This window comes from Microchirus variegatus (assembly GCF_963457635.1).
Source record: "Microchirus variegatus genome assembly, chromosome: 12".
Taxonomy (NCBI): Eukaryota; Metazoa; Chordata; class Actinopteri; order Pleuronectiformes; family Soleidae; genus Microchirus; species Microchirus variegatus.
Window position 1 is genome coordinate 25,252,495 of NC_139813.1, and position 14,819 is coordinate 25,267,313.

General features: G+C 42.8%; 1 protein-coding gene across 1 annotated transcript in view; it reads left to right on the forward strand.

Annotated features, from left to right (window-relative positions):
• Positions 1-284: 284 nt before the first annotated feature.
• fam184ab (family with sequence similarity 184 member Ab) overlaps positions 285-14,819 on the forward strand; it is a gene marked incomplete at both ends in the record, with an annotated part of 147,069 nt that continues 132,534 nt past the window's right edge. Inside the window, one exon of the mRNA XM_083899106.1 lies at positions 285-446. Coding sequence (XP_083755232.1) covers positions 285-446 — 162 coding nt within the window. The remainder of the gene's footprint in view (positions 447-14,819) is intronic.

Here is a 14,819-nt window from a genome sequence, read left to right on the forward strand (position 1 = left end):
ACACACATTTCCACCTCATGGTGTGTTATTAAACGGACGCGAGGCAAAATGAAACCGTTTTTTGACACTCTTTTGGCTCAAATGATGTCAGATTTTTGATATTTTTGGTCTTTTGTCACTCGGGGAGGGGGAGAAAAAACCCCGTGACTGTCCCGGTTCTCTCCGCTGCTCGCCTCAGTAGCACCGGCCGTTTTCTTAGAAAAAAAAATAAATTTTTAGTATTTTTTATTTTTATTTTTTTTTAAATATTACTACCAGTATCTGTAGTGAGCATCACAGTGAAGATGGCGACTGGTTCTGGTTGGCAGCAGCAGTATTACTGCCCCGTCGGTCAGGGGAAATTTACCTCGTCCGCGGCGGCTTCGAGCTTTCAGTCCGGCATCGCCATGGAATATACCCAGGACCTGCACCTGAAGATGAGCAAGAAGATCGCACAGCTAACCAAGGTAAGCAGTGATTGACGCGGGCCTCCGCACCGCAACCTCTGGCTTATTTAACCCCCTTTTAAAGTCGTTTTATGTGCGAGGAGAAGATGCGAAACTCCCTTAGGAATCCTGCCAATTTTTGCTGCTCACCTCTGCTGCATCCCGACGAAGGCGAAGCCGCTTGACGTGATGATCAAAGTTCGATTTTAATCGACACTCGTGACGCTTCACGCTTGAATTATACGCCGAATTATAGAGGACTTCTTTCTCTATTAGGATCATTCGTTGACATCAGCAAAACGAGCATGTGTGGGATAGAAAAACGACAATGAAAGGAAAATGGTGAGGTTTTTAAATGGGCTTCGGCGTGAATGTCTCCTTCCGAGCGGTACCGGCGTTCCCCGAAGGCGAACCCGGTCTGTTCTGATGCTGCATCCATCAATAACGAGTCATTAGCTCCATCGTTAATCAGTTATAGTCGTTAATCACCAACAGCAGCACAGACTGTGCAGGCATTTTTTTTGTTTTACTTGCTCATATTATTAATGTTGTTTTTTATTAATAACCACGCAGCTAAATATGTTGAACTTTCTGCAAACTTCGATTCCCAGTGAAGAACAATGCACAATATTGCAGGTGCCTGTTCATTTGAGTGGCAGTTCCCCCATATTCCCTTAATTTAAATGCACCTCATGCAGTTTCTCCTGTTGCTTTTTTTAGATCATCATGTGTGTGCTGAATTTAAATTTCTGCAGATTTCACATAAATATTCATTATTTTTCCCCACTCTGTTATCTTCTGCACTGTAAATGAGATATATCACAACCTTGGATACCTGATATAGTCATTTTCACCTGATGAAAACCAGACATTTATTGGAAAAAAAGAAGCACAAAACTCCAACTGTGAAACAAATAAGCTGCAGGAATGAACATGACTCGGGGAAAATGCTGCTGCTGCTGTTTTTCACAAGAATTTGCATCATATTCCGTGTTTTTTTTCATTCAAAATAGTGTATTTTGACTGATTTGCAGAGTCTTTTATCCTCATAAATCAGCTCCAGGAGTTCATAAACAGTGATAAGTACAGTTTGACGTGGCTCATGTGTCATGTGGGATATTCTACGTGTTCTACGCCTCTCGTGCCTGTGCTTTCAAGGGCGTTTCAAACGTTTCCTGCCTCGTTTCCACCCCCGTGGATCAGTGCTTTCATCTCTCGCTCGGGTAAAAAAAAACAAAAAAAAACGACAGGGTTTCAAACTTCTAACGGAAGAGTGGCCAAAACCACTGTTTTGTTTAGTCAGGGGTGGTGGTCGTCGTCGAAAAAAGGGTGTTTGTGGCTGCGGCGGGTCATTATTACCATGAAGCTGCAGGAGTGTTCTCTACCTCCTCCTCCTCCTCCTCATCTTCTTCCTCCTCTTCCTCCTCCTCATCTTCCTCTTCTTCCTCCTCTGTGTTACCGAAGCATTCGACACCTCAAGCTCTTCTCCAAGGACTCTGAGCGAAAAAGATTTGTGCTCTCACTATATCTCTTTGTGCTGAGGAAGTGGAGGCCGTTAAATAAAAAAACATAATTCAGCAGCCTTGGGCAAGGAGTGTGTGTGTGTGTGTGAGAGAGAGTGTGTGTGTGTGTGTGTGTATTAAGTCTCGCAGTGTCAGTTCTTTAAAGTCACGTTTGAAAATGAAAAGAAATCTCCTTACCCTGTTAGTTAAGACATGCAGTACAGCAGCCACAGTGTTTAACTGCAGCCGCAAACATCACACACACACACTACACACACACACACACACACACACACACACACACACACACACACACACACTTGTTTTGTTTCAAACCACAAATCAAATACCTAGCTCCCTGCCTCCTCCTCGAATTATAAACCGCACCGTGACAGAAAAACATTTTTCAGATTCCAACTCGAACAAAAATAAGGCATGAATTATTAAAGCTACGCTACGTAATCCTCTTCGCGTTCCAATTTCTAGCATTTCTAGTCTTTAGCCGTCGCACCCGGGCTTAGCATAAATAGAAACGCAATTTATGAAACTGACGACGCTGTGTTCCTAAAGAAGATAACTGACGTTATAAATCGAGGGATACGCAAGCTAATTATTCATTAGCATAATTTCCAGTGTTCAAACTTGATCTTCATCTGCGCAACTACATCTTTTAGCGTTTTTTGGCGTGGGGCCTACAAAAAAGGGGAGGGATCATTTATCTGTCGCATTAGCCGGCCATTGCTAACTTACATGCCCAAGCTTTAAAGACGCCATATGTAAGAATGTGGCCCAAAACGGTTACTACATTCAAATTCAAAATACCGAAGTCTTTTAGGTTTCGTTTTCTGACGTAACTGGCAACCCGTTTTGCTCGGCAGCTGAGACTCTACTGACCGAATCGTAATTTGGCCGACGCCGACGACCGTTTAAGTTTAGCGACGTCACTTGCAGCTCTCGGCTGCTATTGGTCGATACCAGCTGTGTGCATTTTATCGTCCGTTTCCCCCTTAATAGAAACGCAATTTATGAAACTGACGACGTTGTGTTCTTAAAGAAGATAACTGACGTTATAAATCGAGGGATACGCAAGCTAATTATTCATTAGCATAATTTCCTTTTTAGTTACTTTTTTGCAACTCACTCAGTTCATCTACACAACGATGTAGTGTTTTTTGGGGGCGGGTCTACAAAAAAGAGGAGGGGTCATTTATCTGTCGCGTTAGCCGGCTATAGCTAGCTTTTCCCCAACTCGCATACCCAAGCTTAAAGTGAAAATGAGTTAAATACGGTTTACTGTAAACACGGCTGGTGAACGAACCTCTTTTATACATGTGATTGTGCCCTAAAATCCCTTTAAAGATATAATCCACAAACTAATCCAGATTACACATAAACCTTGTAAGCAACAGATTTCATGAAAGATGTCAATATGTGAAAATATCTCTTCAAACTGATTTGAAATGCAACAGAAAAGGAGTTTTTAGTTTACACGCAGCGTCACGTAGCTGTTGTTTTGTGCAACAACATTAGCATAATATATATGTTATTTTAGCCACATTCGAGCTGATATATGTGCACATGCATGCATTTTGACCTTCAGATAATAAGAAATGTGCGCAGATAAATGCCAAACGACATTCACCGGGCTTACGGAGGAGGGGGGAAACAGAAAGAAGAATATTAAAAATGCACAAAACGGCATTTGAAGTAATCTGCGTCACCAGCTTTCTGGGACAGACGAAGGAAAAGGAGACTAATGCCTTTTGTGCAGCGCTGCCAAGGATTAATGCACTTCTATATGGTCGCGTTTTAACGCTAAAACATTAATATTGAATTCAGTACATTAGTGCGTTAGTGTTTATGAAGATGCAGAGTGAGTTAAGTGTTTATTCTGTGACTGATCACGTGATCGCGCTGTTTCCCGGCTGTTTTGAGGCCGAGCTGAAGCTGAGGAATTGGCGTTCATGTCCATCTGACCGCTGATCTCTGCAGAGTTTGGAGTTGTGTGCTCGGGAATAAATAGCGACCCTGAAAAACCTCCCTGATACTTGATTGATATCCATTCTTTGCTGCCACATGACGACGACGACTCCAGAGTTATTATGGCGTCTGAATATTTCATCCGTTTTTTAAATGTATTTGTTTATTTATTTTTGACTGGCCTCATTTAACGGTCCAGTGTGGAACGTTCGGGAGGTTTTATTGGCAGATGTTTAACTACTGGCCCGAGTTTGTTTGAGTGTGTGTTTGATTTAAAATAAAATCTGTAGCCTTACATTAAATCGGGTCTCGCTTCACGGACGCCGCCATCTTTGTTTCTACAGCAGTCTGAAAGGAGAAAGTAGCCAGCTTTACGTTTTTGAAATGGACTGTTGAAGGCGTTCTCTGAAGGAGTAATGTGAAGGAGTACTCTGAAGGAGTACTCTGAAGGTGTACTGTGAAGGTGTACTGTGAAGGAGTACTCTGAAGGTGTACTGTGAAGGTGTACTGTGAAGGAGTACTCTGAAGGTGTACTGTGAAGGAGTACTGTGAAGGAGTATTCTGAATGCGTACTGTGAAGGTGTACTGTGAAGGAGTACAGTGAAGGCATAGTGAAGGTGTATTGTGAAGGAATACTCTGAAGGCGTACTGTGAAGGCGTACTATGAAGGTCTACTGTGACGTTCTACTGTGAAGGTGTACTGTGAAGGCGTACTGTGAAGGCGTACTGTGAAGGTCTACTGTGAAGGTCTACTGTGAAGGCGTACTGTGAAGGTCTACTGTGAAGGCGTACTGTGAAGGCGTACTATGAAGGTCTACTGTGACGTTCTACTGTGAAGGTGTACTGTGAAGGCATAATGTGAAGGTGTATTGTGAAGGAATACTCTGAAGGCGTACTGTGAAGGTGTACTGTGAAGGAGTACTCTGAAGGTGTACTGTGAAGGAGTACTGTGAAGGAGTATTCTGAATGCGTACTGTGAAGGTGTACTGTGAAGGAGTACAGTGAAGGCATAATGTGAAGGTGTACTGTGAAGGCGTACTGTGAAGGCGTACTGTGAAGGTCTACTGTGAAGGTCTACTGTGAAGGCGTACTGTGAAGGCGTACTGTGAAGGTCTACTGTGAAGGCGTACTGTGAAGGTCTACTGTGAAGGTCTACTGTGAAGGCGTACTGTGAAGGCGTACTGTGAAGGTCTACTGTGAAGGCGTACTGTGAAGGCATACTGTGAAGGCGTACTGTGAAGGTCTACTGTGAAGGCGTACTGTGAAGGTCTACTGTGAAGGCGTACTGTGAAGGTCTACTATGAAGGTCTACTGTGAAGGCGTACTGTGAAGGTCAACTATGAAGGTCTACTGTGAAGGCGTACTGTGAAGGCGTACTGTGAAGGTCTACTATGAAGGTCTACTGTGAAGGCGTACTGTGAAGGTCTACTATGAAGGTCTACTGTGAAGGCGTACTGTGAAGGTCTACTATGAAGGTCTACTGTGAAGGCGTACTGTGAAGGTCTACTGTGAAGGCGTACTGTGAAGGTCTACTATGAAGGTCTACTGTGAAGGCGTACTGTGAAGGTCTACTATGAAGGTCTACTGTGAAGGCGTACTGTGAAGGTGTACTGTGAAGTCGTACTGTGAAGGTCTACTGTGAAGGCGTACTGTGAAGGCGTACTGTGAAGGTCTACTATGAAGGTCTACTGTGAAGGCGTACTGTGAAGGTGTACTGTGAAGTCGTACTGTGAAGGTCTACTGTGAAGGCGACCTCTGAAGGCGTACTGTGAAGGCATACTGTGAAGGTCTACTCTAAAGGTGTACTGTGAAGGTCTACTGTGAAGGCATACTGTGAAGGCATTTTTTATTTATTTAACGTCTTGTTTCAGTCGTTTTTGACGATAATTTTTCCTCATAGTTGTCGTCAACTCAATTTACACTGATTTCTGGTCTGTGAAGGCCACCGTAGTTCCCTGATGATGCACTTAGGAACAGGACGGTTACGTATAATTAATTCTGACACACTGGACCTTTTGAATCCTGAGTGTCCTCTTGCATGTTTTCTTCTTAAAGGAGCAGAATATTTGTGCGACAGTTGGATTATTATGGTTTTTAAAGGGTAATTAATCTGTGCAAGTTTTACTGGGATTTCATGTACAGTCACTGAGTCAATTATTGATCTCAGTTCTCCTTTCGGCGTTGAATTTTCCCTCCGATTGGACGTGACGCACGACTTGTTTCGCCGCGTCTGTTATTTATGATTTCTCGCAGTAATTTTTAATTCCACAAAGCTGCTTTGAGGCTCTCTCTCTCTCTCTCTCTCTCTCTCTCTCTCTTTGTGTGTCGTACTCTGGATTTGGCTGTTGTGTTTTCTTTTTCCTTTGGAAGTTACTTACATACACTCTCTGATGGGGTTTATGTATTATTCTTTTATTTTTTTCGCCTCCGTCAAAAACAAGACAATGTAAGGCTTTTGCTGCCATGGCAACACGTTTTTATTATATGAATTATAATTCACAGCCGTGGCTGCGCAGCGTGAGACGCGGTCAGAGGTGTTTTTATATACGAAAGGGAATGAAAGTGTTTCTGTCGCCTGTCCATACTGATTTAGGACTGTGTGTTGATGTCGGAGAGGGCAGCGTGTCATTCTGCATCGTCAGGAGGAGGCTTCATGGGAAATGTATTACCCAGCCTCCAGTGTGTGTGTGTGTGTGTGTGTGTGTGTGTTTTATATCAGCAATGCCTGACTGACTTTAGTGTTGAAGTGACCCAGATATAGACCTTTGAGCTCTCTATGTGTCTGGACGAGGAGATTGAAAGAGATGGATGTAGTGAAATAGTGTGTGTGTGTGTGCGTGTGTGTGTGTGTGTGTGTGTTAATGCCGCAGCGCTACATTATAATCACACATGTTCAAATGGCGATAAAGCACACAACGTGTCCTTCGTGGTGTGTGTGTTTTTATACTGATCTTCCTGTCGATTTGCCAGAGAAAAATTGAGTTGTACTTCATGTTTTCACCAGTAGGGCACAGCCATCTTTACTTTGTCCAGCTCTTCCTGCTACAGTAGCAATTATCAGCTGTAATGGCAGCTACGTTAGCGGCTAACATAAACATTAGCAGCTACAGTCGTAGTCCGCAGCCAAAAATAGCTACTTTTAGCTACAGCTACTTTAAGAGCTAACTTATACAGTAGCAGTCACAGAAGTAGTCCGCAGCCAAACATAGCAGCTACAGTAGCAATTATCAGCTATAATAGCAGCTAACATATACAGTAGTAGTCAGCAGCCAAAAATAGTAGCTACATTAGGAGCTACATTAGGAGCTAACTTATGCAGTAGCTTATACAGTAGCAGCCAGTAGCTACAGTAGCAACATTCAGCAATAATATCAGCTAACATATACGGTAGCAGTTACAGTAGTAGTCTGCAGCCATAAATAGCAGCTACATTAGGAGCTAATTTATTCAGTAGCAGTTACAGTCGTAGTCCGCAGCCAAACGTAGCAGCTACATTAGGAGCTAACTTATACAGTAGCAGCTAGCAGCTACAGTAGCAATTATCAGCTATAATAGCAGCTAACATATACAGTAGCAGCTACAGTAGTAGTCCACAGCTACATTAGCAGCTAACATATACAGTCGCAGCTACAGTAGTAGTCTGCAGCTAAAAATAGCAGCCACATTAGGTGCTAACGGATACATTTGCCACCAGCAGATACAGTAGCAATTAGCAGCTGTAATAGCAACTACAATAGCAGCTTACATATGCAGTAGCATCTGGAATCTACACTAGCAGCTATAGAAGCAGTTAGCAGCTTTAATGTGAGCTATATAACAGATAACATATATAATAGCAGCCACAGTTAGCAGGTATAATAGCAGCTACATTGGCAACTAACAGATACAGTAGCAGCTGGCAGCTACTGTAGCTACTAACATTAGCAGCTAGCTTTTTATTTTTTATTTTTTACGAAGATGCAGCTGTAATGGCAGCTAAATAAGCAGCTAACAGATACACTAGCAGCGAGTTCTTTCTCACGATGGCGTACACACTAAGCCGATGTATATTTCATAAGCCGAATCTTGAATGAAAGAAGCTAAAATCAGTTTTCTTCTGTTGTTTCTGGTGGTTGCTGCCCGTGTTTCTCTGAGCTCTGACCTGCTGCCCTGCGGCTGTTTCTGTCTGCAGGTCGTCCGTTATGTTTGACTATGTATAAGTTTGTATATATATATACACAACTCCACCTCAGACTGTGATATTCTTGGCAGCAGCAGCATGAAATCCAACATGCACGTGAGTGTGTGTGTGTGTGTGTGTGTGAGAGTCGACGCCATAATCCAGGGGTGGTAGTGCAGTGATCTGTGGAGCCTGGTTAGAGTTGCAGAGCAGATGGTCGCAAGCAACACGACTCCAGACTTAGGGATTGCATCGACGAGGGCTGATGGGGGATTTAACGGTGTGATATGACTCATTCGGAATTAAAGCTTACACTTTGCGTTACGCTCGCGTATTTGTCTTTAATCATTTTAGAGAGTAAAACACATATAATTCATGCCAAAACTATGAAAAACGTGTGTTATTTGGGTGAAGACTGTGCGGTTGTGTTCTGTAATTCCAATAATACGCAATTTTGTGCTCCATTTATTTGCATTTATGTTTATTTAGTAGCATATTCCAACACTTAATCGCGTATACAGCAGGTTAAACCCAGTTTTGTATATTATATACTGTATATTATTGTTTATACGCTGTAAGGTTGCAACTCTAGATTAGATCTGTGGATTATTTCCAGATATTGTGATTGCGATTGACTCTCAATATATCGTTTATGACAGAATCGTTGTATCGTGAGATTCACACCCCTATTCTTCGATTATGGTCTCTTCTGGTATTTAATAAAACAAATAGCGCAAAAAAAGATACACAAAAGAGTTGTGTTGCTATCTGGTTAGCTGCTCCGTGTGTGTGTGTCGTAAATGATGCAGGGCAGATGGGATGAAGGAAAAAAAAAAAAGGCTTGAGTGACATCTCATTACGAGCTGTTATTTATCGCAGAAAACAGGAAGTGCGAGTGCATTGGCGGCGGCGGCGGCGTTAGCGTTGGCGGCTGTGTGTGTGTGTGTGTGTGTGTGTGAGACGCGGGAGTCTTTTCTGGAGGTGACAAACTGCAGAGATTGGCGAGATTGGGCCTGAATTTAGAGTTGGTAATCTCTAAATATAAAACAGGTGAATGAAAACACACAGGAGATTGATTGCGTGTGTGTTCGTGTGTGTGTGTGTGTGCGTGTGTGTCTGTGTGTGTGTGTGCGACCGTCTGCTGCTGCTGCTGCTGCTGTGAGAAATACAGCTTATTAACCTCTGCAGGATACTCCCTCACTGATTGTCACAGGGTTTTTTTTGGTCAGATTTCATTAAGATACACCGACACACACACACACACACACACACACCCACACACACACATCCACAGATGGGCAGAACCATGGGGAGTGGTAGTGGGGGGCATATTAGCCTTAAGCACTATTCAGTAAAAATAAACTGTTGACACACACACACACACACACACACACACACACACACACACACACACACACACACACACACACACACACACACACACACACACACACACAGTGAGTCCCTGTGGACGTGTAGGGTAAACTGAGGGTGATTTCATGAGTCATTCTTAATGTTTGACCTTGGGTTTTTCAGCTGTTTTTTTTTCATTGCAGCCTTTTTTCACCACTTTACTCCGCGCTCTATATATATATATATATATATACATATATATATATATATGTACACACGTATATATAAACTTATTTATATATATTCAGTTTTGTAATTAAGCTTTAAATTGTTGCAAAATATGTGCAATTCTTTTTTTTATTTGACCTAGTATAGCAAGTAATATACAGTGTGTGTATATATATATATGTATATATGTATGTGTATATATACACATACATATATACATACGTAATATATATATATATAGGGTTATATATACGTGTATATATATGTACATATGTATATATGTATATATAGACGTGTATATGTATGTTTATATATACGTATGTATACGTACATGCACATAAATACAGATACATATACATATATAGATATATACTGTATATACATGTATATATATAAACACTGTATTACTTGCTTTACTAGGTCAGATAAAAAAAGATATTCACATATTTTACAACAATTTAAAGCTTAATTACGTAACTGAATATATATATATATTACTTATTTATATTCAATGATAGATAGATATATGTATGTATATAAATATGACATTTTATGTCTAAGTATTTCAGTATTTGCACTCGATCTTAAACAGTAAATCGTTCTTTATGTCGATGGATAATTACGCTAAACCTTTCAAATATTCAGAAAACTGAATGTTTTTTCATCCTCGTGTTCGCGTGAAAACAACAACAACACGTGTGAATTATTCGCCGTGATCTCGTGTGTTGATCAGAGTCGTGACTCAAAGTTTTCGGTTGTGGACCTTCAGGCGATTTTCAGCAACTCTTAAAGCCTGAGAATAGCTGCTCTAACAGCCTAAAAGCCCCTCCGGTCATCTGTTGATTGGCAGTGAAAGATGAGTTTGTCTGAGCCTGGTGAGGTTTTTTTTTTTTCTTTTTTTGCCCCTGACTTAAAAAAACAAAAACAAAAAACAAAAACCCCATGAACAAAAACATGAAGAAACAAAGACCAGGCTGGAGAAATGTCCTCCAGGAATCCGCGAGCGAGTCCAGCAGTGAAGGTGCGTTTCATCACTGCCTCGCCACAAATTGCCTGAAACAAGAGTCGGGGTCTGTACGGGATTGTTGGAGAGAGAGAGAGACAGAGAGAGAGAGTGAGAGAGAGTGAGAGAGAGTCAGAGCCTCCAGTTCTGTTTCTGGCTGAATTGAAAGAGAAGCAGCTTGTGGGCAACAGCAGCTGTGCCGAGCTGATTGTTACAACACGACCACGCCGTTGGAACGGAAACAACAGACGAGCGAAGCGTCGCTGCACATTTTCTGTGTTTTTCTGACCGACGCTGGAGGATAATGTTCATTCAGTTATTCGAGTTTATTTTGGTTAAATATAAACTCAGAACTTCTCAGTAGAGGTTGGAATTACAAATACATACGATAACAGACATAATTTACTTTATTGTAGTGCTGTGCAATAGGTTAACGCGCGTTAACGCATGACACGTTTCCATGACGACTGACCGGAAAAAGACGCGCATGACGTCATGTTTACGCGCCGCAACACCGGAGTCCAGGCACCGTTTACTAGTTAGCTCTGTTAGCTGCATTAGCTCCTTTTAGTGCCGTTAGCGTTGTTTATTGAAGGAAAAGAGCAGCGCTACAAATAACTAGCGTACCTGTGTACTGCGTACGTGGGCGTCTGTTTTTTAAAGTTTAGCGTTACTTTAGAGACTCATTTTAACAATCCGTAGTCACCTTAAACATGACGTCTCGTACGTCTTTTCCGGGTCAGTCGTCATGGAAACGCGTTGTGCGCTAACGTCGACGCCGTTAAACGCCGTTGACGCGTTAACGTTCGACAGCACTACTTTATTGACATGTTGACATCAAATTCAAGGACTTTCAAGGACCAATCCCCCTCAAATTAAGGTCTTGGTTCAAAGTCGGTCTTTGTCGTTTTTCTTTTTGTGAGACGGAGATCTTGGATATTGGATCTTTGGATTTTTCTCCCGCTCGTTTAGCTTTACTCGCTCATCGTTCTGCACTGAATCCTCAACACGTAGTCCAAGTACATCAAGCAACGCAGGGTATGAAACAGTAGGTGGCGTCGTAACAAACGAGGGAGACATTTGCCCAAATGTCTGATTTTTCCACAAGGATCTACTCACTGATGACGTCGGGAAAGAATAATACATTTTTCAAGAAATCTCTATCTCTTTTAATGGGCAAAAATTAGTGCTCTCAAATGTTGACACATGGCGCGTTTCCATGACGACTGACCGGAAAAAGACACTCGTGACGTCATGTTTACGTGACTCCGGATCGTTAAAATGAGTCTCTAAAGTAACGCTAAACTTTAAAAACAGAGGCACACATACACAGTACACAGGTACGCTGGTAATTTGTTAGCGCTGCTCTTTTCGGTTGATAAACAGACCGCTTCAGTTCCACTGTTGGCACGCTAACGCCGCTAAAAGGAGCTAATGCAGCTAACGGAGCTAACTGGTAAACGGTGCCTGGACTCCGGTGTCGCGGCGCGTAAACATGACGTGACGCGCGTCTTTTTCCGGTCAGTCGCCATGGAAACGTGTCATGCGTTAACGCTAGCGCGTTAACCTATTGCACAGCACGAATTAAAATACAAAAACTAAAATGAATCGGATTGGAATGAAAATTTGGTTTCAGACACTCAGATGCATATTCTTCTTCATCCAGTGGATCAAAATGTACAAAATGTCATGTTTAAACTCAGGCTGCAATGGTTATTAAATTGGTTGATTAATGATTAATTGCTAAATTACAATACAATACTTGGTTTCTGATGTTTCGGCCTCTTAAAAGTGAATATTTTACTGGTTTCTTTGCTCCAAAGAAGATGTGACCTATAAACACCAACACAGCCACAGCATGTCCGTGTATTATTCCCCCACGGCAATCTACCAAGCGTGAGCACCAAAGGGTTAATAATTCCACGTATTGCTGTATTTCGCTTCGATTAATCAGCCTAACGATTATTCAGTCTTTTGGCACAACGGTCTACAGCCGCAGTATGGATCTGGGGAAAAAATAAAAAATCATTTTTATTCACTTTCACTTCTTTGTGCCGCACAAATGAAAAAGGACGTGCACCTGCGTTCGTGCGTTTGCACGCGGCTGCATGCGGTCGGCTGAAGAAAAAGAAAATCCATAAACAATCCATCATTAATGACAAGCGTTGGCCCACTTTCTCTTTCTCTTTCTGCTCGTTCCATTTCATTTTACACCAGACGTTCTTCTGTTCTTCTAAACCCCGGGAAACAAATCAGCGTGGATTTGAAAAGCGTGGGATGTTTTTAACATTTCATAAATACTACAGTTACAATATAGATTCATATTATAAAAATATATATATATATGTTGGAATCCGTCTAGACCTTGTATCTCGACTCCAGCCCACGCTCTTAACGAAGGGAAAGGAAATGAAGGCTTCTTTATTTTTTTAAATTCCTGACAGACGTTGTCAGTTGATTTTTGAGGCTACGCTCGACTTTCCTGGCGTGTTTTCTTGGCAGCAGAGCGAGCGTTACGTGGCCGTCGGGGACCTGTCTTCACTCTCTGGATTCTGTTTCTCGTTTCCTGATGAGAGCGACAGACAAAGAAGCCGCACTTAACCCCCCCCCCTGAAAAAAAGGCATTAACCAGAGCATCATTCAGATGCAGGAACAGATGTAGCTACAGGCTGTTGCCTCGACTTTCACTCTACGACTCCGTCATTATACTGTCGTTACTTTTTACCCAGCTTTGAGGTTTGATCGCCGCTTGCAAATGTTAACAGTCGCCGTCTCTCTGATCCTACGATGAGTTACTATTCAGGTTATAAAAAGAGCTAAAAGTATAGGACGGCTAGTGCAGCCTTTAGATCAGGGGTTCTCAAAGTGTTGATACCTGAGGGCCAATTTAGGAACCCAACATTGGACTGAGGGCCAATTTAGGAACCCAACATTGGACTGAGGGCCAATTTAGGAACCCAACATTGGACTGAGGGCTAATTTAGTAACCCAACATTGGACTGAGGGCTAATTTAGTAACCCAACATTGGACTGAGGGCCAATTTAGGAACCCAACATTGGACTGAGGGCCAATTTAGGAACCCAACATTGGACTGAGGGCTAATTTAGTAACCCAACATTGGACTGAGGGCTAATTTAGTAACCCAACATTGGACTGAGGGCCAATTTAGGAACCCAACATTGGACTGAGGGCCAATGTAGGAACCCAACATTGGACTGAGGGCCAATTTAGGAACCCAACATTGGACTGAGGGCCAATGTAGGAACCCAACATTGGACTGAGGGCCAATTTAGGAACCCAACATTGGACTGAGGGCCAATTTAGGAACCCAACATTGGACTGAGGGCCAATGTAGGAACCCAACATTGGACCGAGGGCCAATGTAGGAACCCAACATTGGACTGAGGGCCAATGTAGGAACCCAACATTGGACCGAGGGCCAATGTAGGAACCCAACATTGGACCGAGGGCCAATGTAGGAACCCAACATTGGACCGAGGGCCAATGTAGGAACCCAACATTGGACCGAGGGCCAATGTAGGAACCCAACATTGGACCGAGGGCCAATGTAGGAACCCAACATTGGACTGAGGGCCAATTTAGGAACCCAACATTGGACTGAGGGCCAATTTAGGAACCCAACATTGGACCGAGGGCCAATTTAGGAACCCAACATTGGACTGAGGGCCAATGTAGGAACCCAACATTGGACCGAGGGCCAATGTAGGAACCCAACATTGGACTGAGGGCCAATGTAGGAACCCAACATTGGACTGAGGGCCAATGTAGGAACCCAACACTGGACTGAGGGCCAATGTAGGAACCCAACATTGGACTGAGGGCCAATGTAGGAACCCAACATTGGACTGAGGGCCAATGTAGGAACCCAACATTGGACTGAGGGCCAATGTAGGAACCCAACATTGGACTGAGGGCCAATTTAGGAACCCAACATTGGACTGAGGGCCAATGTAGGAACCCAACATTGGACTGAGGGCCAATGTAGGAACCCAACATTGGACTGAGGGCCAATGTAGGAACCCAACATTGGACTGAGGGCCAATGTAGGAACCCAACATTGGACTGAGGGCCAATTTAGGAACCCAACATTGGACTGAGGGCCAATTTAGGAACCCAACATTGGACTGAGGGCCAATGTAGGAACCCA